Source organism: Gadus morhua, chromosome 22 (assembly GCF_902167405.1).
Source record: "Gadus morhua chromosome 22, gadMor3.0, whole genome shotgun sequence".
Taxonomy (NCBI): Eukaryota; Metazoa; Chordata; class Actinopteri; order Gadiformes; family Gadidae; genus Gadus; species Gadus morhua.
This window is the reverse complement of record NC_044069.1, coordinates 584942-610074: the sequence shown is the minus strand read 5'-3', so window position 1 is coordinate 610074 and position 25133 is coordinate 584942. Positions and strand designations below refer to the sequence as shown.

The 25133-nt window shown below is 48.6% G+C and overlaps 3 protein-coding genes across 3 annotated transcripts in view; 2 read left to right on the top strand and 1 right to left on the bottom strand.

Moving 5' to 3' along the window:
- The window catches only part of LOC115535817 (uncharacterized), an 8244-nt gene extending 6107 nt beyond the window's left edge, over window positions 1–2137 (top strand). The window contains exons 6-8 of the mRNA XM_030347342.1: window positions 657–806; window positions 1372–1518; window positions 1642–2137. Coding sequence (XP_030203202.1) covers window positions 657–806; window positions 1372–1518; window positions 1642–1809 — 465 coding nt within the window. The 3' untranslated portion in view covers window positions 1810–2137. The remainder of the gene's footprint in view (window positions 1–656; window positions 807–1371; window positions 1519–1641) is intronic.
- A 12644-nt stretch (window positions 2138–14781) lies between these two features.
- On the top strand, window positions 14782–19951 carry LOC115536008 (variable charge X-linked protein 1-like). Its single transcript, XM_030347664.1, has 3 exons — window positions 14782–14814; window positions 19352–19648; window positions 19733–19951. The coding sequence occupies exons 1-3, from the start codon at window positions 14782–14784 to the stop codon at window positions 19949–19951; spliced, it is 549 nt and encodes a 182-aa protein (XP_030203524.1).
- Window positions 19952–21556: 1605 nt separating this feature from the next.
- LOC115536007 (tripartite motif-containing protein 16-like) lies at window positions 21557–24582 on the bottom strand. The gene is made up of 2 exons (XM_030347663.1): window positions 23626–24582; window positions 21557–22709 (listed from the first exon to the last, which is right to left on the bottom strand). The coding sequence occupies exons 1-2, from the start codon at window positions 24572–24574 to the stop codon at window positions 22168–22170; spliced, it is 1491 nt and encodes a 496-aa protein (XP_030203523.1). The 5' UTR covers window positions 24575–24582; the 3' UTR covers window positions 21557–22167.
- Window positions 24583–25133: the final 551 nt, after the last annotated feature.

Sequence of the window (25133 nt, the reverse complement as noted above, 5' to 3'; positions counted from 1 at the left end):
CAGTTCTTAGTGCTAACACGCTCAGTACCAGTAACAGGTCTTAGTGCTAACACGCTCAGTACCAGTAACAGGTCTGTAGTGCTAACACGGTCAGTACCAGTAACAGGTCTTAGTGCTCAGTACCAGTAACAGGTCTTAGTGCTAACACGGTCAGTACCAGTAACAGGTCTTAGTGCTAACACGCTCAGTACCAGTAACAGGTCTTAGTGCTAACATGCTCAGTACCAGTAACAGGTCTTAGTGCTAACACAGTCAGTACCAGTAACAGGTCTTAGTGCTAACACGCTCAGTACCAGTAACAGGTCTTAGTGCTAACACGGTCAGTACCAGTAACAGGTCTTAGTGCTAACACGCTCAGTACCAGTAACAGGTCTGTAGTGCTAACACGGTCAGTACCAGTAACAGGTCTGTAGTGCTAACCTGTTCAGTACCAGTAACAGGTCTTAGTGCTAACACGGTCAGCACCAGTAACAGGCCTTAGTGCTAACGCGTCAGTACCAGTAACAGGTCTTAGTGCTAACGAGTTCAGTACCAGCATCAGGTCTCAGTGTTCAGTACCAGCAGGTGACACAAGTACATTACAAGTACACAGAACCAGGTCTGAAGAACCATCTCCTCCCCTCCCTCCCTCCCCTTTCTCCCCCTCCCTCCCCCAGTCCATGGACCCCCGGCTCCACAGTGCCTCCCACTCTCTGCAGGCCACGCCCAACAGCACCATCCACAGCCTGGGCGTTCCCACCCACCCCCGCCTGGCTGACCTGTGGGGCGGAGTTCAGCTGGGCGGAGTCCCGCTGGACGCCCACCAGGTAACACACCTGGCCAGGTCACTTCCTCTCCTGGAGAGATTCTGGCCTACAATCACAGTCTGTTATTGATGAGATGTGAGGTATTTGCTGTACCCGACTTCAGGTGTACGATGTATTCACCTGAACCTGTCGACAGGAAGACTAGGGCGGTACTCACCGGTCTACAGGTAGACTAGGGCGGTACTCACTGGTCTACAGGTAGACTAGGGGTGTATTCAATGGTCTACAGGTAGCCTAGTGTATTGTTCACCTGTCCACAGGTATACAGGTGTGTGATATATTGTCCTGTACCTGGCTACAGGTGTACTGTATATTGACCTGTACCTGTATACGGGTGTATGATGGATTGAGCTGTACCTGTCTACAGGTGTGTGATGTATTGACCTGTACCTGTCTACAGGTGTGTGATGTATTGACCTGTACCTGTCTACAGGTGTGTGATGTATTGACCTGTACCTGTCTACAGGTGTGTGATGTATTGACCTGTACCTGTCTACAGGTGTGTGATGTATTGACCTGTACCTGTCTACAGGTGTGTGATGTATTGACCTGTACCTGTCTACAGGTGGAGATCGTTGGACACCTGAGTGGGCAGACCGCTGATGGCATACTCGGGGGCGTGGTCGGGGGGGAGACCCTGGGGGAGGAGCCAGAGTCAGAAGGCTTCTCAGAGCAGCTGGATGAGGAAGAGGAGGATGACGTGGTGACGAAGGTGAATCACCCAACGAGCCTCTAGTCCCGGGGTTCGCGAGCTAAGGGACTCCCCCCGGGGACCCTAACGCAACCCCGGGGGGAGGGTCGACCGATCATGACCTGACTTCCTGTTTCCTGCCAGGTGGAGGAAGTGACGTTGACGCTGGAGCCGCTGGGGGTGCCGAGCAGTCCCGGGACGCCCCCCTCCTCCCCCGGCGGCCGGCGGCAGCCCAACGGGACGGCCTACGCCCTCCGGCCGCTGGACCCGACTGGGGAGAGCGCCGTCGTTGTCGTCGTGACGACCGATTGAGGGCGTCGGCCCCGTCGGAAGGAGACTGAAGACTTTGTAATATTCCAGTAATCAACACATCAAGCGTCCCCCCACCCCCCCCGGCCCCCGGGGGCCCTCTGGGCAGAGGGCTTCAGGGGGTCAGGGGGGGTTCTGTGAAGAAGACGATGCTGTGTGGCTGGGACGTGATGAGGATGAAGAGGAGGAGGGACTCACCTCCGTGTTGTTCGATGGACCAATCAGCTGTGGGGATCCTCTGAGCCCAGCGACTGGAAGAGGAACTCCTGGGGTTATGGCGGACAGACGGGGGGATGGACGGGCGGACGGACGGGGGGGGACGGACGGACGGACGAACGGATGGACGGACGGAAGGACGGACGGACGGACGGACGGACGGACGGACGGACGGGGACGGACGGACGAACGGATGGACGGACGGACGGACGGGGACGGACGGACGGGGGACGGGGGGGACGGGGGGGGGGGGGGGGGGGGGGGGGGTACGGGGGGGCGGGGACGGACGGACGGACGGACGGACGGACGGACGAGGGACAGTTGGACGATAGATGGATGGACGGATGGAAGGTGGGGCAGATAGAAGGGGGGCAGATGGGAGGGGGGCAGATGGGAGGGGGGCAGATAGAAGGGGGGAAGATGGGAGGGGGGCAGATGGGAGGGGGGCAGATGGGAGGGGGGCAGATGGAGGTCAGGGCAGATGGAAGGGTGAATGTTAAAGCAGGATCGTCGCTGAACAGTGAACCAATCACTAGAGGATGGGGGCCCCCCTGACCCTAACCCTGACCCTAACCCTGACCCTGACCCTAACCCTAACCCTGACCCTAACCCTGGCCCCCAGAGACCAGAACACGGTGGGGCTTTGTGAGGGAGCGGCCCCGGAGCACCTTCACCTCCGGGTCTCCTCGTCCACCGGCGCGGCGACCGGGGGTCTACGCGGCTCACCTTCACTACCCTGAAACCGTCCACCTCTAAAGACACGCCCACACCTGTTCTGACGTGGTGGACTCCGCCCACCCGGCGCCCAGAGGAGGGGGGGACAAACGGGTGGGGGGGGGGGGGTTAAAGGTCGGAGATGCAGGGAGAGACCAAGCTACTGCATGACCTCGTCCTTACGTATAACTACTCAAACAGTATGTACTCAACTCTTTTTTAATAAAACACATTGGCCTTAACCCTGTTTTATATATGTGCATATAATGAACATAACCCCACTCTCTAACCCTAACCCCACTCTCTAACCCTAACCCCACTCTCTAACCCTAACCCCACTCTCTAACCCCACTCTCTAACCCTAACCCCACTCTCTAACCCCACTCTCTATCCCTAGCCCCACTCTCTAACCCTAACCCCACTCTCTAACCCTAACCCCACTCTCTAACCCTAACCCCACTCTCTAACCCTAACCCCACTCTAACCCCACTCTCTAACCCTAACCCCACTCTCTAACCCTAACCTCTCTAACCCTAGCCCCACTCTCTAACCCTAGCCCCACTCTCTAACCCCACTCTCTAACCCTAGCCCCACTCTCTATCCCTAGCCCCACTCTCTAACCCTAACCCCACTCTCTAACCCTAGCCCCACTCTCTAACCCTAACCCCACTCTCTATCCCTAACCCCACTCTCTAACCCTAACCCCACTCTCTAACCCTAACCCCTCTCTCTAACCCTAACCCCACTCTCTAACCCTAACCCCACTCTCTAACCCTAACCCTAACCTCTCTAACCCTAACCCCACTCTCTAACCCTAACCCCACTCTCTAACCCTAACCCTAACCTCTCTAACCCTAACCCCACTCTCTAACCCTAACCCCACTCTCTAACCCTAACCCCACTCTTTAACCCTAACCCCACTCTCTAACCCTAACCCTAACCTCTCTAACCCTAACCCCACTCTCTAACCCTAACACCACTCTCTAACCCTAGCCCCACTCTCTAACCCTAGCCCCACTCTCTAACCCTAGCCCCACTCTCTAACCCTAACCCCACTCTCTAACCCTAACCCCACTCTCTAACCCTAACCCCACTCTAACCCCACTCTCTAACCCTAACCCCACTCTCTAACCCTAGCCCCACTCTCTAACCCTAACCCTAACCTCTCTAACCCTAACCCCACTCTCTAACCCTAACACCACTCTCTAACCCTAGCCCCACTCTCTAACCCTAGCCCCACTCTCTAACCCTAGCCCCACTCTCTAACCCTAACCCCACTCTCTAACCCTAGCCCCACTCTCTAACCCTAACCTCTCTAACCCTAACCCTAACCTCTCTAACCCTAGCCCCACTCTCTAACCCTAGCCCCACTCTCTAACCCTAACCCCACTCTCTAACCCTAACCCCACTCTCTAACCCTAACCCCACTCTCTAACCCTAACCCCACTCTCTAACCCTAACCCCACTCCCTAACCCCACTCTCTAACCCTAACCCCACTCTCTAACCCTAACCCCACTCTCTAACCCTAACCCCACTCTCTAACCCTCTGATCCTAGTACTTAAAGATAACCAGATGAATGCACATTCTGAACACAGGCAGAAGCCACACTGAGATTAGAAGGTTAAGAGTTAGAAGGATTCTGAAATCACAGAGAACACCTTTCAGACAGACAGGCAGGCAGACGGGCAGAGGGACAGACAGACAGACAGACAGGCAGGCAGCCAGAGAGGCAGACAGCCAGGCAGACGGGCAGAGGGACAGACAGACAGGCAGACGGGCAGACGGGCAGAGAGACAGGCAGAGAGGCAGAAGGACAGACAGACAGGAGACAGATAAAGGAGATGGTAGCTGATTGACAGGAATTTGATGATTATCACTCCAGAGCTATTCATTCAGGACCGGCCTTCATCAGATAACACACACACAGTCATAGCACATGCACACACACACACGCACCCACACACACACACACACACACACACACATACACACACACACACACACACACACACACCTCTGGCAGGGCGACCATGCCCACCAGCTTCCAGATGCTGAGACCAGAGGGGGGCAGAGAGGAGGAAGAGGAGGAGGAGGAAGAGGAGGAGGAGGAGGAGGAGGAGGAGGAGGAGGAGGAGGAGGAGGAGGAAGAGGGGGAGGAGGAGGAGGAGGAGGAGGAGGAGAGGAGGAAGAGGGGAAGGGGGAGGAGGAGGAGCAGGAGGAGGAGGAGCAGCAGGAGGAGGAGGAGCAGGAGGAGAGGAGGAGGAGGAGGAGGAGCAGGAGGAGGAGAAGGAGGAGGGGGAGGAGGAGGGGAGGAGGAGGGGAGGAGGAGGTGGAGGGGGAGGGGGAGGAGGTGGATGGGTTTGGGATCTGGTGGAGCTCCATCGGTTTGTTGACCTCCACTGCCACCCACAGGGGGGAGGGAGGGAGGGAGGGATGGGGAGAGAGGTGGAAGGAGGGAGGGAGGGGGGGAGGGGGGGGGAGAGATGGAGGGAGGGAGGGAGGGGGAGCGAGGGAGGGAGGGGAAGAGAGGGATGGAGGGGGAGGGAGGGGGGGAGAGAGATGGAGGGAGGGAAGGAGGGGGAGAGAGGTGCAGAAAAAGAGAGGGAGGGAGGAAGATAGGTTGAGGAAGGTCTCTTTATTTGCCCCGCTTGGTGCTCTATATAAAGACCGCTTGGTGCTCTATATAAAGACCGCTTGGTGCTCTATATAAAGACCGCTTGGTGCTCTATATAAAGACCGCTTGGTGCTCTATATAAAGACCGCTTGGTGCTCTATATAAAGACCGCTTGGTGCTCTATATAAAGACCGCTTGGTGCTCTATATAAAGACCGCTTGGTGCTCTATATAAAGACCGCTTGGTGCTCTATATAAAGACCGCTTGGTGCTCTATATAAAGACCGCTTTCTGCTTTTCAGTGCAAGTGAATTCAATAATCTTTTGATTGCAGTTTCAGAAGTCTTCCATACCCCTGTTAAATATTATATATTATATATATATTCATAAGAGAAAGGATCTCTCTCTCTCTCTGTCTCTGTCTCTCTCTCTCTCTCTTCACTTTACCTCTTCTGTTGTCATGGTGTCGGCAAGGGGAAGAGGAGAGGGCTCCTGTATTGGAGACAGACAGACAGACAGACAGACAGACAGACAGACAGACAGACAGACAGACAGACAGACAGACAGAGAGGCAGTGACAGACGGGAAATACGATATCAGATTGTTGCTTCTGCCGTTTATCTCTGTGGGGGAGGAGGGGGGAGAGAGAGGAGGGGGAGGAGAGAGCGGTGGGGAAGGGAGAGGAGAGAAACTATAGGAGAGGAGCAGAGGGAGGAGGAGATGCGGGGGGGGGGGGGGGGGGAGAGTGTATGCGTCATCTTTGAAGCGAGGGTGTGTTTGGATAAATGTTACATCACAGACAGGAGTGGGCAAAACAATAGAATAATTTAAGATATCAGAGTGCTAGCCAGAGAGCTAAGTGCTAACCAGAGATCCTGGCGTTAACCGGAGAGCTAAGTGCTAACAAGAGCTAAGGGAGTAAATCGCTAACCAGAGTGCTAATCGTAACAAAAGTGCTAAGCGTTATCCACAAACCAGAGTGCTTAATGCTAACCAGAGTGCTAGGGTCAACCAGAGTGTGTAATGCTAACCAGAGTGCTAAGCGCTATCTCCAAACCACAGTGCTTAATGCTTACCAGAGTGCTTAATGCTAACCGGAGTGCTAAGGGCTAATCAGAGTGCTAGGGGTTAACCAGAGTGCTTAATGCTTACCAGAGTACTAGGGGCTAATCAGAGTGCTTAATGCTAACCAGAGTGCTAGGGGCTAACCAGAGTGCTAGGGGCTAACCAGAGTGCTTAATGCTAACCAGAGTGCTAGGGGCTAACCAGAGTGCTTAATGCTAACCAGAGTGCTAAGGGCTAACCGGAGTGCTAAGGGCTAACCAGAGTGCTAGGGGCTAACCAGAGTGCTAAGGGCTAACCAGAGTGCTAGGGGCTAACCAGAGTGCTTAATGCTAACCAGAGTGCTAAGGGCTAACCAGAGTGCTAGGGGCTAACCAGAGTGCTAGGGGCTAACCAGAGTGCTTAATGCTAACCAAAGTGCTAGGGGCTAACCAGAGTGCTAGGGCTAACCAGAGTGCTTAATGCTAACCAGAGTGCTAATGGCTAACCAGAGTGCTTAATGCTAACCAGAGTGCTAAGGGCTAACCAGAGTGCTAAGGGCTAACCAGAGTGCTAGGGGCTAACCAGAGTGCTAAGGGCTAACCAGAGTGCTTAATGGTAACCAGAGTGCTAGGGGCTAACCAGAGTGCTTAATGCTAACCAGAGTGCTAAGGGCTAACCAGAGTGCTAAGGGCTAACCAGAGTGCTAGTATCGCCATTGTATTTTACTGTAACCTTTAATCTGTAATCTTTTTCAATGTGTGAACAGGGAAAGGGTTGGACCTGATAATGGATTACAACAGAGAGTTAACCATGTGCCCACTGAGCAGACAGTCTTATCAGAGAGACTGAGCGTGACCCCAGTCACAGGTCCTCAAGGAGCAGGTGGAGGTCAGGGTGAACCGGTACCTCCACCTGCCTGTCCACGGCCCTGTCCTCCTCCTACACCAGTGGTCCTCAAACTTTTCCCCTGGCGACCCCCCAAAATTCCCTGGTGACTTCTGGCGACCCCCTTTTTATTTTTTTATTTAATTTTATTTCAATACCTGTCCTGTTCATCTTATGTTCCCACACTTGTACAAACTGAAAGGAAAATAATCAAATAAGAAACTATTCTATCAAAGGAAAAATGACAAGATGCCTAGTTAATTTTTAACAAGAACTTAAACATGACGGAACAGTGCACCTGCAGATAGATCTAGCCCTGAACAAGACGCATAAACGATAAACCTCCTCCTCCTCCACTTGTTTATCTAGTACGCCAGGGACGAGAATGTCTTTTGGCACATCTCGACCCAACGGGGGTAAGAACGTCCATAGCGGCCGCAGACAATGCGGGGTACTCCTGCGCAACTGAAAGATTAAATACATCGCCCCCGAAATGTGGCTTATAGCCCACTATTTTTGTTCCATGTTATTATCAGGCCCCCAGGAGCAGTGCATACTTCCTCAATCCACCAGCGCTCAGCGGCCAAGCCTGGTATTGCAGTTGTTTAAGCGGATTGTGGACGGTCCCTCGATTCAAGGGGCCCAGAAGTAGATATCTCCGTTCACTCCAATACAAGTGGGGAACAGGACTGTGTCTCCGCAAAAAAAGTCTGGATATCAATCAAAGGCTCATAATAATCTTTATACCATGTACTAATAAAATGTACGTTTTCTCTTTCCAAAACGCCACCTCTAGCGTTTTATTAGCCGTTTTATTTGTTTATTTCTTGCAGAAGAAGGAGGGGTGGGCAGCTGAAAGGAGTCGTAGTGAAACAAATGTTGATTCGGCCCGGCATCCGAGAGGGCTCAGTGCACGGCGTCGGGCAGTTCTCGTGTCCGAGGTTCTTCCTTTTACTGAACATGAATGAATTCTTTAATCCGCTGTCCTTTCTCTGATAGGTCCATGATCATTATCAAGATGATCATCATCAAGATGATCATTATCAAGATGATCATTATCAAGATAATTATTATCAAGATGATCATTATCAAGCGGGAATGGTTTTGAGATTGCGTAGTGTGAGCGATGCGATACATTGTCTCGAAAGAAAGAAAGAAAGAAAGAAAGAAAGAAAGAAAGAACGAAAGAAAGAAAGAAAGAAAGAAAGAAAGAAAGAAAGAAAGAAAGAAAGAAAGAAAGAAAGAAAGAAAGAAAGAAAGAAAGAAAGAAAGAAAGAAAGAAAGAAAGAAAGAAAGAAAGAAAGAACGAACGAACGAACGAACGAACGAACGAACGAACGAACGAACGAACGAACGAACGAACGAACGAACGAACGAACGAACGAACGAACGAACGAACGAACGAAAGAAAGAAAGAAAGAAAGAAAGAAAGAAAGAAAGAAAGAAAGAAAGAGAGAGAGAGAGAGAGAGAGTGAGAGAGTTAGTGAAATGTTGGATGAGTCATTGGATGAGTCATTGGAGGTGGGTGAGCGAGGTTAGATAAGGGCGAGAGAGAGAGAGAGAGAGAGAGAGAGAGAGAGTGAGTCACCAGAGAAGATGAGGATGATGAGGATGAAGCTCAGGCCTAAGATGACAGCATGACAGGAAACTGGAGAATACTGTTTCTATCTCTGGAACTCTTCAACGCCTGTGGTGGAATGATGTCATGATGATGTCATAAGGATGTCCCTGTGATGTCATGCTGACGTCATATTGATGTCACGCTGATGTCACGGTGAGGTCATGCTGATGTCATGCTTATGTGAAACTGTATTTAAATATTAAAGTGTGAATTTTAGTGACAAATTAGAGAATTTCAGGTGGGACACACGCTGCCTTACCTGGTTGTGAGGCTGGGGGACAGACAGGCTGTCTCACCAGGCTGTGAGATGGAGGGACAGACAGGCTGTCTCACCAGGCTGTGAGATGGAGGGACAGACAGGCTGTCTCACCCAGCTGTGAGGCTGGGGGACAGACAGGCTGTCTCACCAGGCTGTGAGATGGAGGGACAGACAGGCTGTCTCACCAGGCTGTGAGATGGAGGGACAGACAGGCTGTCTCACCCAGCTGTGAGGCTGGGGGACAGACAGGCTGTCTCACCAGGCTGTGAGATGGAGGGACAGACAGGCTGTCTCACCCAGCTGTGAGGCTGGGGGACAGACAGGCTGTCTCACCTGGCTGTGAGATGGAGGGACAGACAGGCTGTCTCACCAGGCTGTGAGGCTGGGGGACAGACAGGCTGTCTCACCTGGCTGTGAGGCTGGGGGACAGACAGGCTGTCTCACCCAGCTGTGAGATGGAGGGACAGACAGGCCGTCTCAACTCCCAGAGGAGTGCCGAAGCAGCAGCCCAGGCCAACAGCGCACCCTACTGTCAGGATGTCAGTATAACAGTATTGATTCTACTGTGGGCAGAGAGACATAGACACACCATGTATATGAGAGAGAGAGAGAGAGAGAGAGAGAGAGAGAGAGAGAGAGAGAGAGAGAGAGAGAGAGAGAGAGAGAGAGGGAGAGGGAGAGGGAGAGAGAGAGAGAGAGAGAGAGAGAGAGAGAGAGGGGAAGAGAGCGGTGGCAGCAGAGAGGGGTGGTGGAGAGAGAGGAGGTGGAGAGAGGTGGTGGAGAGAGGTGGTGGAGAGAGAGGAGGTGGTGGAGAGAGAGGAGGTGGAGAGAGAAGAGTTGGAGAGAGAGAGGAGGTGGAGAGAGAGGAGGTGGAGAGAGAGGAGGTGGAGAGAGGTGGTGGAGAGAGAGGTGGTGGAGAGAGAGGAGGTGGAGAGAGGGGAGGTGGAGAGAGAGGAGGTGGAGAGAGGTGGTGGAGAGAGGTGGTGGAGAGAGAGGAGGTGGAGAGAGAGGAGGTGGAGAGAGAGGAGGTGGAGAGAGGTGGTGGAGAGAGAGGAGGTGGAGAGAGAGGAGGTGGAGAGAGAGGAGGAGGTGGAGAGAGAGGAGGTGGAGAGAGAGGAGGTGGAGAGAGGTGGTGGAGAGAGAGGAGGTGGAGAGAGAGGAGGTGGAGAGAGAGGAGGTGGAGAGAGAGGAGGAGGTGGAGAGAGAGGAGGTGGAGAGAGAGGAGGTGGAGAGAGGTGGCAGCAGAGAGAGGAGGTGATGGGCAGCAGGGGGTAGGAGCCCCGTCTGGCCCTGGAGCTCCCTGACCCCCCCCGGTAAGCTGGGCGTCAGGCTCCTGCTTCAGGGCGGCAGAGATAGATGGATTGATACTTTATTGATCCCCGGGGGAAATTCAAAGCATTACACTCTCTGTGTGGATCAACTCCTTTTTCACAACGTCAATTATCTTTGACTTACATATTAAACATGTATGAATGCATTAATACACGTATGAAGGAATTAATACATGTATTTATGCATGTATTAATGCATTAATACACGTATGAAGGCATTAATACATGTATGAAGGCATTAATACATGTATTTATACATGTATTAATGCATTAATACACGTATGAAGGCATTAATACACGTATGAAGGCATTAATACATGTATTTATACATTCATACAACACTTTAGGGAGTAGGGGATACTTTAGGGAGTAGGGGACAGTGTAGGGAGTAGGGGATACTTTAGGGAGTAGGGGACAGTGTAGGGAGTAGGGGACACTTTAGGGAGTAGGGGACAGTGTAGGGAGTAGGGGATACTTTAGGGAGTAGGGGAGACTTTAGGGAGTAGGAAACAGTGTAGGGAGTAGGGGATACTTTAGGGAGTAGGGAACCCTTTAGGGAGTAGGGAACCCTTTAGGGAGTAGGGGACACTTTAGGGAGTAGGAAACAGTGTAGGGAGTAGGGGATACTTTAGGGAGTAGGGGATACTTTAGGGAGTAGGGGATACTTTAGGGAGTAGGGAACAGTGTAGGGAGTAGGGAACCCTTTAGGGAGTAGGGAACAGTGTAGGGAGTAGGGGATACTTTAGGGCGTAGGGGAGACTTTAGGGAGTAGGAAACAGTGTAGGGAGTAGGGGATACTTTAGGGAGTAGGGAACCCTTTAGGGAGTAGGGGACACTTTAGGGAGTAGGAAACAGTGTAGGGAGTAGGGGATACTTTAGGGAGTAGGGGATGCTTTAGGGAGTAGGGAACACTTTATGGAGTAGGGAACCCTTTAGGGAGTAGGGGACCTTTTAGGGAGTAGGAAACAGTGTAGGGAGTAGGGGATACTTTAGGGAGTAGGGGACACTTTGTGTGTGTGTGTGTGTGTGTGTGTGTGTGTGTGTGTGTGTGTGTGTGTGTGTGTGTGTGTGTGTGTGTGTGTGTGTGTGTGTGTGTGTGTGTGTGTGTGTGTGTGTGTGTGTTGCTACCTCCAACACAGAGACACTGAAGAAGCAGCATAAAAAAAAAAAACTGGCCAGAGATCCTGCGTGAAGGTGGACTGGAAGGTGTGGAGGTGTGTCAGTGTGTCTGAGGACCCTCCTCCACCTGGGGACACTCTGTAGAAGGACAGAGAGCCAGCAGGCCGGTCCAGATACACTCCTACTCTGGTGGAGTCAGCGGGGGAGAGCTGTATGACTGTTACCCTACCTTTGTAACAGGCAGTGTATCGATTACCACAACAAAGACTCCAAGAATTATTGTTCCATCCAATTTCACTGTCGAAACCCTCTCCTCTCCTAATGATTCCTCTGTATGTCACTCCTACATCAACACGTCCATCCCACTCTACCTCCCAGTAACAGCGGCCAGTCAGAGCCTCTCTACACAACACCTGGGGCCAGGAGTCAAATCTCTCTGGGTGATCCGAGAGAAATTTTCTTATGAAATAATCAATAATCAATATTGTAAATGTAATCAAAGCTTCAAGTAGCATCTATGGTGGGAGGAGCCTATCCCTGACGGCTTCCATCCGGTTGTCAACGTTGAGCAGCTTCAGCCTGGATCTGGTGATACCCAGGCTCACGGCCGCACGTCAAAGGGGGGAGGAGTTGGGCTGCTGCAACGTTTCTAACGCTGTAGCGCCCCCTTTGGGCCTACTGGATTCACTTTAGCCTGCTAAATCTGGAACTATCTTTCTTAAGTAGCCCAAGATGGTGATGATGGCCCAAGGCTAACCCTGCCATCAGGCTCCTAGATGTGGCCAGGCTCATTCAGGAGTCTGGCGGCCATTATCGCAATCTTAGTGAAATGATTGTTGTGGTCACGAGTGATCTCTTCTCATAAGTGAGAAGAGATTTTATTTCCCCCTGAAATAACGCTATGGGAGTCATCAACAGACACTGTTTATCACAGTTTGTTGTAGGATCACGAGACGGTTGAGAAGTCATCAACGGATAAACTGTTTATCAACAGTTTGATGAAGATACAAAATCATACATCTTCATACCCAGTAGGATTTGAACGAAAGAACGTCACCTCCTGCTGTGTAGATGGACTTCCCATCACAATTGGCAGGCCTCGACCTTAACGGTTGCCCGCTTGCCCGGGGCAGGTGAACTCTGTGATCGGGCAACTTAAATGTGACATGTAGTTGCCCGTTCTGGTAAGTGATTTTTCTTTTTAGAAAATACACTAAATGTGCCTACAAAATAAAGGTCCTCCTATATCCAGGAAGCGGGACTTAGTACAGAGCTTTGCGTCAGTTTTTGGTAAAACAAGAGAATAAGAATCATAACAATAAATTTGTGTTCAGTCACTTCCGTACAGCCAACCGCCACATACGGAATAGAAGAAAAAAAAGAGGCACTTTCGTTATGTTCCTTCAGCCTCCGAGAACTGGCCGAGTGCCAGGTAAATGTAATGGAAATTAATAAATAAAGACGCCTGGAAATGAGACGCCGCCAGGATATGGAACTAAAAGGTAAAGGAAGTTTCCTTGGGTCCGTCTTGGCAGCGGGTAAAAGATAACCGATTGCGGTTTTGACTACCCCCGCAATCGGATTCATCAACACAATTTCACTACACAACGGGTGTAGTATGTTGAGGACAGCTTAGGACACTGTATCGACAAAAATCACAACGGCTTGTTGCTTTCGATATCTGTGCAAGAACAGCACTTAAATCTACGTTCCGGCTGCCCTCTGTTTTAGGGACCAGGGAGAGAAATGACACCCCACAGACTTCACGTGGATAAAGAAAATGACAACAAATCAATAAAAAAAATAAAATAAAAAGTAGTTGCCAGTGGCGGGCTGTTACTTACTACAGGTGATTATTTGCTGATCATTTTGCATTCAAGTGAATTGGGATGCAATTAATAGTTTGTAATGTTCACCAAAAATCAATAACAATAAAGGTTGTCTTTCTGATTGCTGTAGTAGGCCCTATATGATAAGCTGGTTTAACAGCTTGCAGCCATAATTGCTATGTTTTGTATTTGAATAATTTTTTATAATTCAACAAATTTTATACATTTTCCTAATAGGCCATCATTTTCCATTTTGGACAACTATGGCTTAAAAAGCTTAATGTCAAGGCCTGCCAATAGGTGTGTTGTGATGAATCAAACGGAACAGACACTCACACTCCTCAAGGGCTGCTTTCAGGTCTCGTGGGTTCTCCGTCCTCACGTTCAGCGTCTCCTCCAGCTGAACCTGGGCTCTGCTCACGGTCCGTACGTCTGGCTGAGGACAGACCTCCACCGTCGTCCAGTCTTCTGGTTTAGCACAGTGTTCCTCATTCACTTGTATGCGTGATCTAATCTGATCAGCCAGATCTTTGACTAGGAAATTGACCTGTAAATCAGGTCTTTTTTTGAAACACTTATTGCAAAGAGGACATTTGTATGAGGATTTGCTTCTCCAGCTTGTTTCAATACAGGCTCTACAGAAGTTGTGTCCACATGGTGTAGAAACTGGGCTGCTTAACACCTCCAGACAGATGGGACACGAAAAGTTCTCTTCAGAACAGGGAGGGGATGCAGAGGCCATTCCTAGACAGAGAACACAAGGTTGCTGCATTAAGGAATCACAATGTATTAATATAACGAAGGGAAGAGGTTTTTTTTAAGGACAACACCAGTCTGGTCTGGTTTACAAAAGGAATCACAAATAAACAATAGAAGAACAAGTTTGTCTGCATAACTATATGGCCGAGGCTTACACTGGTTGGAACTAGTTCTACCAAAGGGCTACAACTGTAATCATTACAAATGATATTGGTAACATATGTTTTAGTGAAGCCAGGAGAGGATGCAATGGTTTCCTCACCAGACCAGTATTGTCCTTTACCTTCTCATATCATTGTGTTGTATCTCACCTTGTTCTGGTTTCTGTCCGTCAGACTTATCGTTCAAAGATGTATTTTCTTTTCCTCCAGAGGCAGAGAACAGCCTCCTCATTGCGTTGCTTTGTTTCGATTAAAGTTTTCTCTCGTTTGCTGGACGAGTCAGCCTCTTCTCTCAGCTGCTCGACCAATCAGCTGCTCTACCAATCAGCTGCTCGACCAATCAGCTGCTCTACCAACCAGCCGCAGGGCGGGGCGATTGAACTCGTTCCAGGTGAAGCCGAGAAACGCATTCCTTCTGAAGCATGCCTCCCGTCAGAGAGGTGGGGATCGGCCCGGTAAAGCCAGAGCCAGGAAGTGTCAAACAGTCGACCAAACGTCCCTAAAGGATTTGACCAGGACCGGCCCGGACCTTTGAAAGCCAGACCACATACCAAACCTAGCCTAGCTGGCCTACCTATTCATCAACGTTAAAGGGGTTTTCTTTAGAAAGAACCGGCTCGTAGGCCTCAATTAACAAAAACGCCCACAGGCAGACCGAACTAAGTATGCATTATGAAACCAGGCCTAAATATTGTTAGATTTCAGCTTATTTCTAAACTGTTCGGACAGACTCTGCGTTGTGTATTTTCAGTCGTAGTAGTAATTCTTGAAGTCGAAAACAAAGCAGCTTGACAGGTTGGATTAGAGGGTTGAATAGATGGTTTATTCCAGGATGTACAGCGAGATACAGACTTAGGTTGAATAATCTATAGTGGACCCGGTGGTCGATGACTTGTTCCTCGGCTGTCGAAACCCTCTACTCCCCGAACCAAAGGGTTGGGGCGAGTATTATACAAAAAGGGGATACAGGAATAACACGTGAACAGAAGCACTCTCAGCCTTGATAAGGTATCTGGCCCTGGCCATGTCCCGGAGGACCAGGTTCAACCTTGTTGAAACATAACAATGGCAGAATGTTGGGGATAACACCTTGTATCAGTATGAGAGGCCCTGGCCTGTTCATAGACTAGAAATGTGAAGGATGAGAGAGACACTAAAATACACCAACATTCTACATTCCTCCCTCTTGATCATACTAAACATAGTTTAAAGATCACCAACAAAAAGAGAATTCAGTGTATTTTCTGGTGACCCATTAATAATTAACTAAATCAATGAAAGAAAGCATAAAAGGCAAAAGACAAGTAAATTCAAATCATACACAAGTAAACCAGGTGTAGGCCACTATAATAAAGAAAATAACAAACTCATTAGGTTACTCATGATTAACCAAAACATAAAAAAATTGAAGAATCAAGAAAGTCAACTGTCCAGACACCTCCCTCTGCTTGGCAGAACAACATCACAGACAATACTGCATGACTCAGTTGGTTTTGAGTAGCAGTTGCAACAGAGTTATTTTCCAGTTGATGGCCACCGCAGGTGTGATGGGGGATGAGGATGAAAGTTCGTAGTAGGGCGTCAGGACAAACACAGACACAGTTCAGTTCAAGGACTCATCAAGTGTCCGTGTCTCCTGGATCTCCCAGGTACGATGAAACATGAAACAAAGAAAAAGTGCAGTATCAGTCATGGGGGAGGCATTGTCACAGCCTCCAACATTAATGATGATCAACTATGTTTGTAATTGTCTTAATGATTCGATAAACAATGAAAAATGATCATACAAAAATAAATCGCTTGATTCAAAAATGGTTATATCAGTAATCAGTAATCAGTCATCATAGTTCTCAATAAACCTTGTGTGAATGAATGAATGATTGAACCTTTGTTCAAAAATAAAACAAAACAAACAAAATGTTCTAAAGCTGAGCAGTTGTGTCAAGAAGGAACCAACATGAACTTAGATAGGCAGTGACAAAAGTCCTAGCATCTTTCGAAGACTAACCTCTCGTGAAAATAAAGGAATGAAAATAACAAACACTCAAACACTCCCTACTCTTCACCCTGTATCAGTTAGTTTGCGTGCCAAATCTAACGAGTGTCATTCCAAGTTGGTGTTATTGTTGGTTTCCGACACTGAATAGCATATGCGGCTGAGTTCTTCAACACTCTTCGCCTGTAACTTCTTCAATAGTTCCCTCATTTTGTCTGAGCGATTTTCTTCCCCTACTCTCTCGTTGGAGCGGTCACGGTACATCTTTCGAGGGGCTTTACATTCTCTTATCCAGTGTCCAATTTGTCCACAGTTGTGGCATGGTCGAGGTTCTTTCTGTCTGTCTAACTGGGGGAATCGTCCTCTGTCCCTGTTGGACTGGGGGAATCTTTCTCGTTCCCTGGCTATTTCCTTCTTCTCGTCTGTGGTCTTCATGTGTGGTTGTATGTTGTCATCAAATCCTCCATAGAGTGACTCATTCTTAGTCACTGCTCCAGACCTCTCCTGGGAGAATTGTTGTTTTGGGGGGTTCGGATGTAGACATTGTTGTGGAAGAAAGGAATGTGGTGGGACAGGGGTGAATTGGGGAAATTGTTGTGAAACACACAGAGTGTGTTGTACAGGGGGAGCATAGTCAGGTGGGGCAGATGGATTTCCCTTCCGTGGCACGTGGGGGGTACTGCAGATGACCGGATCACTGTGTCTCGACTCCTGTAAACCACCAGGGAAGATGTATTCCCCATCTGGGCCACACAATGGCAGTTTGGGGTACATGCGACCATAGACTCCCAAGGTTCCTCCTCCTTTTCCTTGGTCACCCCCCTCAGAGGGCCCTGAGTCGAGGGGGCGGGCCGCTATCAGTCCTTCTCCGACTAGCGTCGTGTGTAGGTCTGTGAACTTCCTCTGCTCTTTGTTCCGAGTCGCTTCATCCTTGAACAAACGAATTTCGTCGGCAAGCAGTTTGATTTGCTCTCTAATTTTTTTCAGAGCAGTTGTCTTTTCCAATTCATCTCTCTTTTTGTTACAGAGTCTCGCTAACTGAATAAAGATCAATCTCTCTAACCTCCACTTCAAAAACATCTTGTTCCGTTGGTTCAGATTGCTATCCTCTTCCTCCTCCTCTGCCTTCTTCCTGCCTTTACCTTTCGGCATTTTTTCTATCTTTTTCTATCTGTAAAGTAACTAAAACTAGCGACCAATCGCTGCTTAGAAAGAAACAAATAGACGCCTCCCACGGAGCTCGGTATGCCAACAACAGATGATGGCACACTTTTTCCCTCTTCGATTAAAAAACCAATACATGTGATTCCTCGGCGGGGATCAAAACAACATAGCACAAACAAAAACTCTAGCGATTCATGTAACCTCACCAGTGAATTCAATACAAGTACGGTTTCACTCCTTGTCCAACAAGTCGTAAAACAAAAGCCCTGAGCAAACCAGACGTCTTAAGTTATATTCAGGACACGTATCAAAATTGACAAACTAGCAAAGATGAACAAATCACTTGAATGACATGCTATTACAATATTCTAGGACTCAATCCCAGCTCAAAGGCCTTATTCAACAAACAATATTCTAGGACTCAAACCCAGACCAAAGGCCTTATTCAACAAACAATATTCTAGGACTCAAACCCAGACCAAAGGCCTTATTCAACAAACAATATTCTAGGACTCAAACCCAGACCAAAGGCCTTATTCAACAAACAATATTCTAGGACTCAAACCCAGACCAAAGGCCTTATTCAACAAACAATATTCTAGGACTCAAACCCAGACCAAAGGCCTTATTCAACAAACAATCAATAGTTTCATATGGCGTATATTCAGTGATTATTACACAAACTCTTAATCACTAATACAGGTCCTCACTTCGTCAAGCTCTTAATGACACAACTTCATTACTCAGCAAATGTAGTGCAGCCTAATAGTAAAACAAATAATAATAATCACAGTTATGTGTGTGTAGATTATTTTAAGATTACTTTCTTGTTCTTTTCTCTTGGTCGAGAGTTTGGAATGAGATTCAGTCACCGTTGATTCCCACGTGGTGCATAGAGATGCGCTGGTTCAGCCGCGTTGTGGATGCGGGTCCCTCAGCAGGGCAGGCGTTGATCAGACGTTCCCAGGCAGGGCGCACGCTCTTCTCGGTCACAGGGCAATCTTCAGAGGCAATCGTCTTCTCACTCCTCTCTCTTCAAGACGGTGTCACGGCACCAAATGTTAGATTTCAGCTTATTTCTAAACTGTTCGGACAGACTCTGCGTTGTGTATTTTCAGTCGTAGTAGTAATTCTTGAAGTCGAAAACAAAGCAGCTTGACAGGTTGGATTAGAGGGTTGAATAGATGGTTTATTCCAGGATGTACAGCGAGATACAGACTTAGGTTGAATAATCTATAGTGGACCCGGTGGTCGATGACTTGTTCCTCGGCTGTCGAAACCCTCTACTCCCCGAACCAAAGGGTTGGGGCGAGTATTATACAAAAAGGGGATACAGGAATAACACGTGAACAGAAGCACTCTCAGCCTTGATAAGGTATCTGGCCCTGGCCATGTCCCGGAGGACCAGGTTCAACCTTGTTGAAACATAACAATGGCAGAATGTTGGGGATAACACCTTGTATCAGTATGAGAGGCCCTGGCCTGTTCATAGACTAGAAATGTGAAGGATGAGAGAGACACTAAAATACACCAACATTCTACAATATAACCAGGCATTCAGGAAACAGGAAACCTGTTTTACCAGATTCCATTCGAATACAGTTGGCTGTACGGCTGGCAATGAACGCAGAAATTATCTCTATGACCGAAACCTTTAAGTCCAACAAAGTAATTAGCGTGAAAATACAAATGAAGAAGCATGCAATGTACGAGAAAACTAGACCCATTATTATTGACAATTGTGGAAACGTTTCTATCTGCAGACTTCATGTCCAAGTATCAACGACAGACAGCGGTGTTCAAACCCACTGCTGAATACTGAAGCTATTCAGGTGGGCCGTCACTGCCGACTCAGCACCAGGGGGCAGCGCTCCAAGAGGCCACCAGGGGGCCGTCACTGCCGACTCAGCACCAGGGGGCAGCGCTCCAAGAGGCCACCAGGGGGCAGGGTGAGGCCGTCACTGCCGACTCAGCACCAGGGGGCAGCGCTCCAAGAGGCCACCAGGGGGCAGGGTGAGGCCGTCACTGCCGACTCAGCACCAGGGGGCAGCACTCCAAGAGACCACCAGGGGGCAGCGCTCCAAGAGGCCACCAGGGGTCAGCGCTCCAAGAGGCCACCAGGGGGCAGGGTGAGGCGGACATGAAGAGCAACGTGCAGCCGGGCGTTCCCAATAAGCACATCAGACCCAAACAGGGAAGCCCTCACGCTCTAGAGGGACCAGGAGGTTAACGGGGAGGAGCCTCTAGACCAGGAGGTTAACGGGGAGGAGCCTCTAGACCAGGAGGTTAACGGGGAGGAGCCTCTAGACCAGGAGGTTAACGGGGAGGAGCCTCTAGACCAGGAGGTTAACGGGGAGGAGCCTGTAGACCAGGAGGTTAACAGGGAGGAGCCTCTAGACCAGGAGGTTAACGGGGAGGAGCCTCTAGACTAGGAGGTTAACGGGGGATGGAGGGGACCCCAACATGAGCCATCCATCACGTCAACTCTGAGAATCCAGTCTTAAAATAAACAGGAGTAAGGTCAACGCCAGCCGTCGTCTCGAGCCCTGCCAGGGATCTGACGAAACATTTTATTGATTGAGCTTAAAGTCCCTTTTTTTACAGGCCTATCCATACCAATTGGTATTCATCGTTTGGAATAAGAACCAGTTGAGACTTGAGTAAACTGATTCCATTACATGGAACAGACTCATAAACATTCTGGAATTGTCCATCTCTGGTTTAAACACATTGGAGGACATTCAACCCAGGGTCGTCCAGCAGCTTCCAGGAACCGCTTCTGGACTCAGGGACATTCCACTTGCTCCAAGTGACTCCACTGCGGGCATAGGGAACACTTTAGGGAGCAGGGAACACTTTAGGGAGTAGGGGACAATGTAGGGAGTAGGAAACTGTGTCGGGAGTAGGGAACACTATAGGGAGTAGGGGACAATGTACAGGGTAGGAAACAGTGTAGGGAGTAGGAAACCCTTCAGGGAGCAGGGAACACTTTAGGGAGTAGGGGACAATGTAGGGAATAGGAAACAAAGTAGGGAGTAGGAAACAGTGTAAACAGTGTAGGGAGTAGGAAACAGTGTAAGCAATTTAGGGAGTAGTAAACCGGGTAGGGAGTAGGAAACACTTTAGGGAGTAGGGGACAATGTAGGGAGTAGGAAACAGTGTACGGAGTAGGCAAAACTTTAGGGAGTAGGGGACAATGTAGGGAGTAGGAAACAGTGTACAGAGTAGGGGACACTTTAGGGCCTAGGGGACAATGTAGGGAGTAGGAAACAGTGTACAGAGTAGGGGACACTTTAGGGACTAGGGGACAATGTAGGGAGTAGGAAACAGTGTACAGAGTAGGGGACACTTTAGGGATTAGGGGACAATGTAGGGAGTAGGAAACAGTGTACAGAGTAGGGGACACTTTAGGGATTAGGGAACACTTGAAGGAGTAGGGGACACTTTAGGGCAGGGGTCTCAAACTCAACTTACCTGGGGGCCGCTGGAGGTAGAGTCTGGGTCAGGCTGGGCCACATCAAGTATTCCACCAAAAGAAGGAGCACAACTGACTCAATCTAAGTTAATGATGGGACTATAATTAGATCACGTTGGCTATGTAAACGCTGACAACTGGGGACATTTCAGAGTGGTTGGTGGAAACCGGGACATTTTAGCGTCCTTTGGCTTTTGTCGGGACTCAGGACACGCAACTCAAAATTGGGACTGTCCTGGCAAAACCGGGACGTCTGGTCACCCTATCACAAGCGATAAAAAAGCTTGTCAAGCTACTCTGCAAAAATGCGCGCGGGCCGCACTAACGCTATACTTTGATGTCAAGTAGGGGGCCACAAAATATCATCCCGCAGGACTCAATTGGCCCCCGGGCCACGAGTTTGAGATCCCTGCTTTAGGGGGTAGGAAACACTTTAGGGAGTAGGGGACAATGTAGGGAGCAGGGAACATAAGTGTGTGGATGCGCAAAGAATGACAAAATACAGGGACATCAGTAGATCCGCTTTCGCCGTTGTGTAGCTATATTTGTTTATTGAGGTTGAATTAATTAATAAAAATGTATGAAGAAATTAGTCCCACACCCATCTAGTAGTCACAACAAAACAACAAAAAGGAATATTGTCCTGTCGATGAGAAGAATCACATCTTATGTACATGTTAGGTTGAAGAGTGAAGGCCTGAACACATATAGTACACCATCTATTCCGTCCTGTGACCCTGTTTGTTTCCAGTTAAGGACCAGGAAATCATACAGATCAGTTCCATATATAGTGACAGAGATTGAGTTTGTACAGAAATAATCATAAGCTTTTCATACAGACATACTACAGAATGAATGAATGAATAAAATTATAACCCTAACCCTTTATCAATATCTTTAACGGTAGAGGAAGCTAAATATATACAGAATAATATGTAGTATTGTTTTAATTTCATAATATTTATTTATTTAATATTTATGTGTGTGAAATGCCCCACAAACCCTAGCGATATACTAAAGGTGTCCGGGAATCTCCACCCTCACTCAGACGCTGGTATTAGGAACGCCGCTGGCCGGACAGACCTCCACACTCCATGCCGCCGGGGCCCTGAGGTCGTGACGTCAGACTACCTCGGTGTGTGTGTGTGTATGTTTGTGTGTTTATGTATGTTGCTACAACCGACAGAGAGACACTGAGGAATCAGGCTTCAAATGAAAGCCAGGTAGGAGGTCCTCCTGGGTGAAGGTGGACCGGAAGGTGTGGAGGTGTGTCAGTGTGTCTGAGGACCCTCCTCCACCTGGGGACACTCTGTAGAAGGACAGAGAGCCAGCAGGCCGGTCCAGATACACTCCTACTCTGTTAGAGCCAGCGGGGGAGAGCTGTAAGACTGTTACACTACCTTTGTACCAGGCAGTGTATCGATTACCATAACAACGAAGACTCCAGGACTTGTTGTTCCATCCAAGCCGGCTGCCATCTACCATTCCTCTCCTAATGATTCCTATGTATGTCATTCCTACCTCAACAAGTCCTTCGCACTCTACCTCCCAGTAACAGCGGCCAGTCAGACCCTCTCTACACAACACCTGGGGCCATGTGTCAAATCTATCTGGGTGATCAGGATATTTTCCTGTCCACGTCACCTTTCTGTTGCCATCAGACAGAGTGAGGTCTCTGTGGGTTGTGTTTGGGTCCAGTGTGAGTTCACGGGCATCTGACGGGAGAAAAATACATTATTAGCTTCTAAATCACGTAGACATAAACGTATGTGTTAATAAATCATTTGTTATAAATTGTAATCATAATTTTAGTCATTTATTAGTACGTAGTAATTACACCTTCACAACAAGTCAAATGTTTGGTTGATCAGGGTTGTCTTAATAATAACAATAAATATTACAATTATAATCAAAGCTTCAAGCAGCATCTATGGTGGGAGGAGCCTATCCCTGACCGCTTCCATCCGGTTGTCAACGTTGAGCAGCTTCAGCCTGGATCTGGTGATACCCAGGCTCACGGCCGCACGTCAAAGGGGGGAGGAGTTGGGCTACTGCAACGTTTCTAACGCTGTAGCGCCCCCTTTGGGCCTACTGGATTCACTTTAGCCTGCTAAATCTGGAACTATCTTTCTTAAGTAGCCCAAGATGGTGATGATCGCCCAAGGCTAACCCTGCCATCAGGCTAACCCTGCCATCAGGCTAACCCTGCCATCAGGCTAACCCTGCCATCAGGCTAACCCTGCCATCAGGCTAACCCTGCCATCAGGCTAACCCTGCCATCAGGCTCCTAGCTGTGACCAGGATCATTCGGGAGTCTGGCGGCCATTATCGTAATCTTAGTGAAATGATCGTTGTGGCCACGAGTGATTTCTTCTCATAAGTTTGAAGAGATTGTATTTCCACCTGAAATAACGCTATGGGAGTCATCAACAGACACTGTTTATCACAGTCTGTGTAGGATCACGAGATGGTTGAGAAGTCATCAACGGATAAACTGTTTATCAACAGTTTGATGAAGATATAACATCAAACAACAGTAGGATTTCAACGACAGAACGTCCCCTCCTGCTGTGTGGATGGACTTTCCGTCAAAAGGTGTGTTGTGATGAATCAAACGGAACAGACACTCACACTTCTCTAGGGCTGCTTTCAGGTCTCGTGGGTTCTCCGTCCTCACGTTCAGCGTCTCCTCCAGCTGAACCTGGGCTCTGCTCACCGTCCGTACGTCTGGCTGAGGACAGACCTCCACCGTCGTCCAGTCCCTGAAGTGTAGCAGATTCTCCGGGATCCTGAAGGCCTGGAGGAAGTGGAGGGGGTCTTCAGTCTGTGAGACCTGCATCATCTCTGAGCATTCACTGGTCAGTAAAGTTATTTCCTCCACCAGCTCGACAATGAGGCTTTCGGCTTGGTTCTCTGTTACATATATTCCAGAATGGATCTCGTGAATCTGTTGTTCTCTGCCTTGGATCATCTGCTCAACTCCAAAATGTATCTTCCACAGAAGTTTCATCTTCTCCTCGTATTCCTCCCTTATAGGTACAACAGGATGGAACTTGTGGTCCATCACTATGCAGGACTGACACACAAACAACTGTTCAGTATGGCAGAAGAGCTCCAGAAGCTGGCTGTGTTTCTTACAAATCCTGTCTTCCAGTCGGTCCATGGGGTCGACCAGCTGATGTCTCTTCAGGCCTGGGACTCTCTGATGAGGCTCCAGGTGGGTGTGGCAGTAAGAGATGAGACACGCTAGGCAGGACTTCACAGCTTTCAGCTTGGTCCCATTACAGACGTCACAGGGAACATCTCCTGGTTTAGCACAGTGTTGCTCATTCACTTGTAAGCGTGATCTAAACTGATCGGACAGATCTGTGATGAGGAAATTGACCTGTAAATCAGGTCTTATTTCAAAAACCTTATTGCAAAGAGGACATTTATAGGAGTATTGGCCACTCCAGCTTGTTTCAATACAGGTTCTACAGAAGTTGTGTCCACATGGTGTAGAAACGGGGCAATTTAACACCTCCAGACAGATGGGACAGGAAAGGTTCTCTTCAGAACAGGAAGGGAAGACAGAGGCCATTCCTAGACAGAGAACACAAGGTTGATGCATTAAGGATTCACATTATTTTAATTGAATGAATGGATCGAAGAGGTTTTTAAGCAAATTTTGTTGAAACCATTCTCTTTATTTTACTTTTTTTAGTGGTTTCACATAATTTTACACATACGGACAACAAGTAGACAGATACAATACTTACATCCCCCCCTGTCACATAATCAGACAAAAATAATAAATAAACCATACCTGGATGTTCAACTAAGTAGCAAACATAGTAACAATAAGACAAGATATACAGAAAACCCCAAAAAACAAAAATAAGACGGAATAATTAAGAAAATAAACTAAAAAAAACAACAAAAGAAAACAACAACAATCAGTTGTAGCCAAATTAGGCTGAATACAAATGTTTTGCCACATCAATACTTTTCCAGAAATAAAAAACAGGGTATTTTCTACTCTTCTCGGGTGATTACGACTCAACTTCCTCTCTGGTCTGGTTTATAAAAAGTGTCACCAATAAACAAAAAACATAACAAGTCTGTCCGCATAACTATGAACGAGGCTTACACCGGTTTTA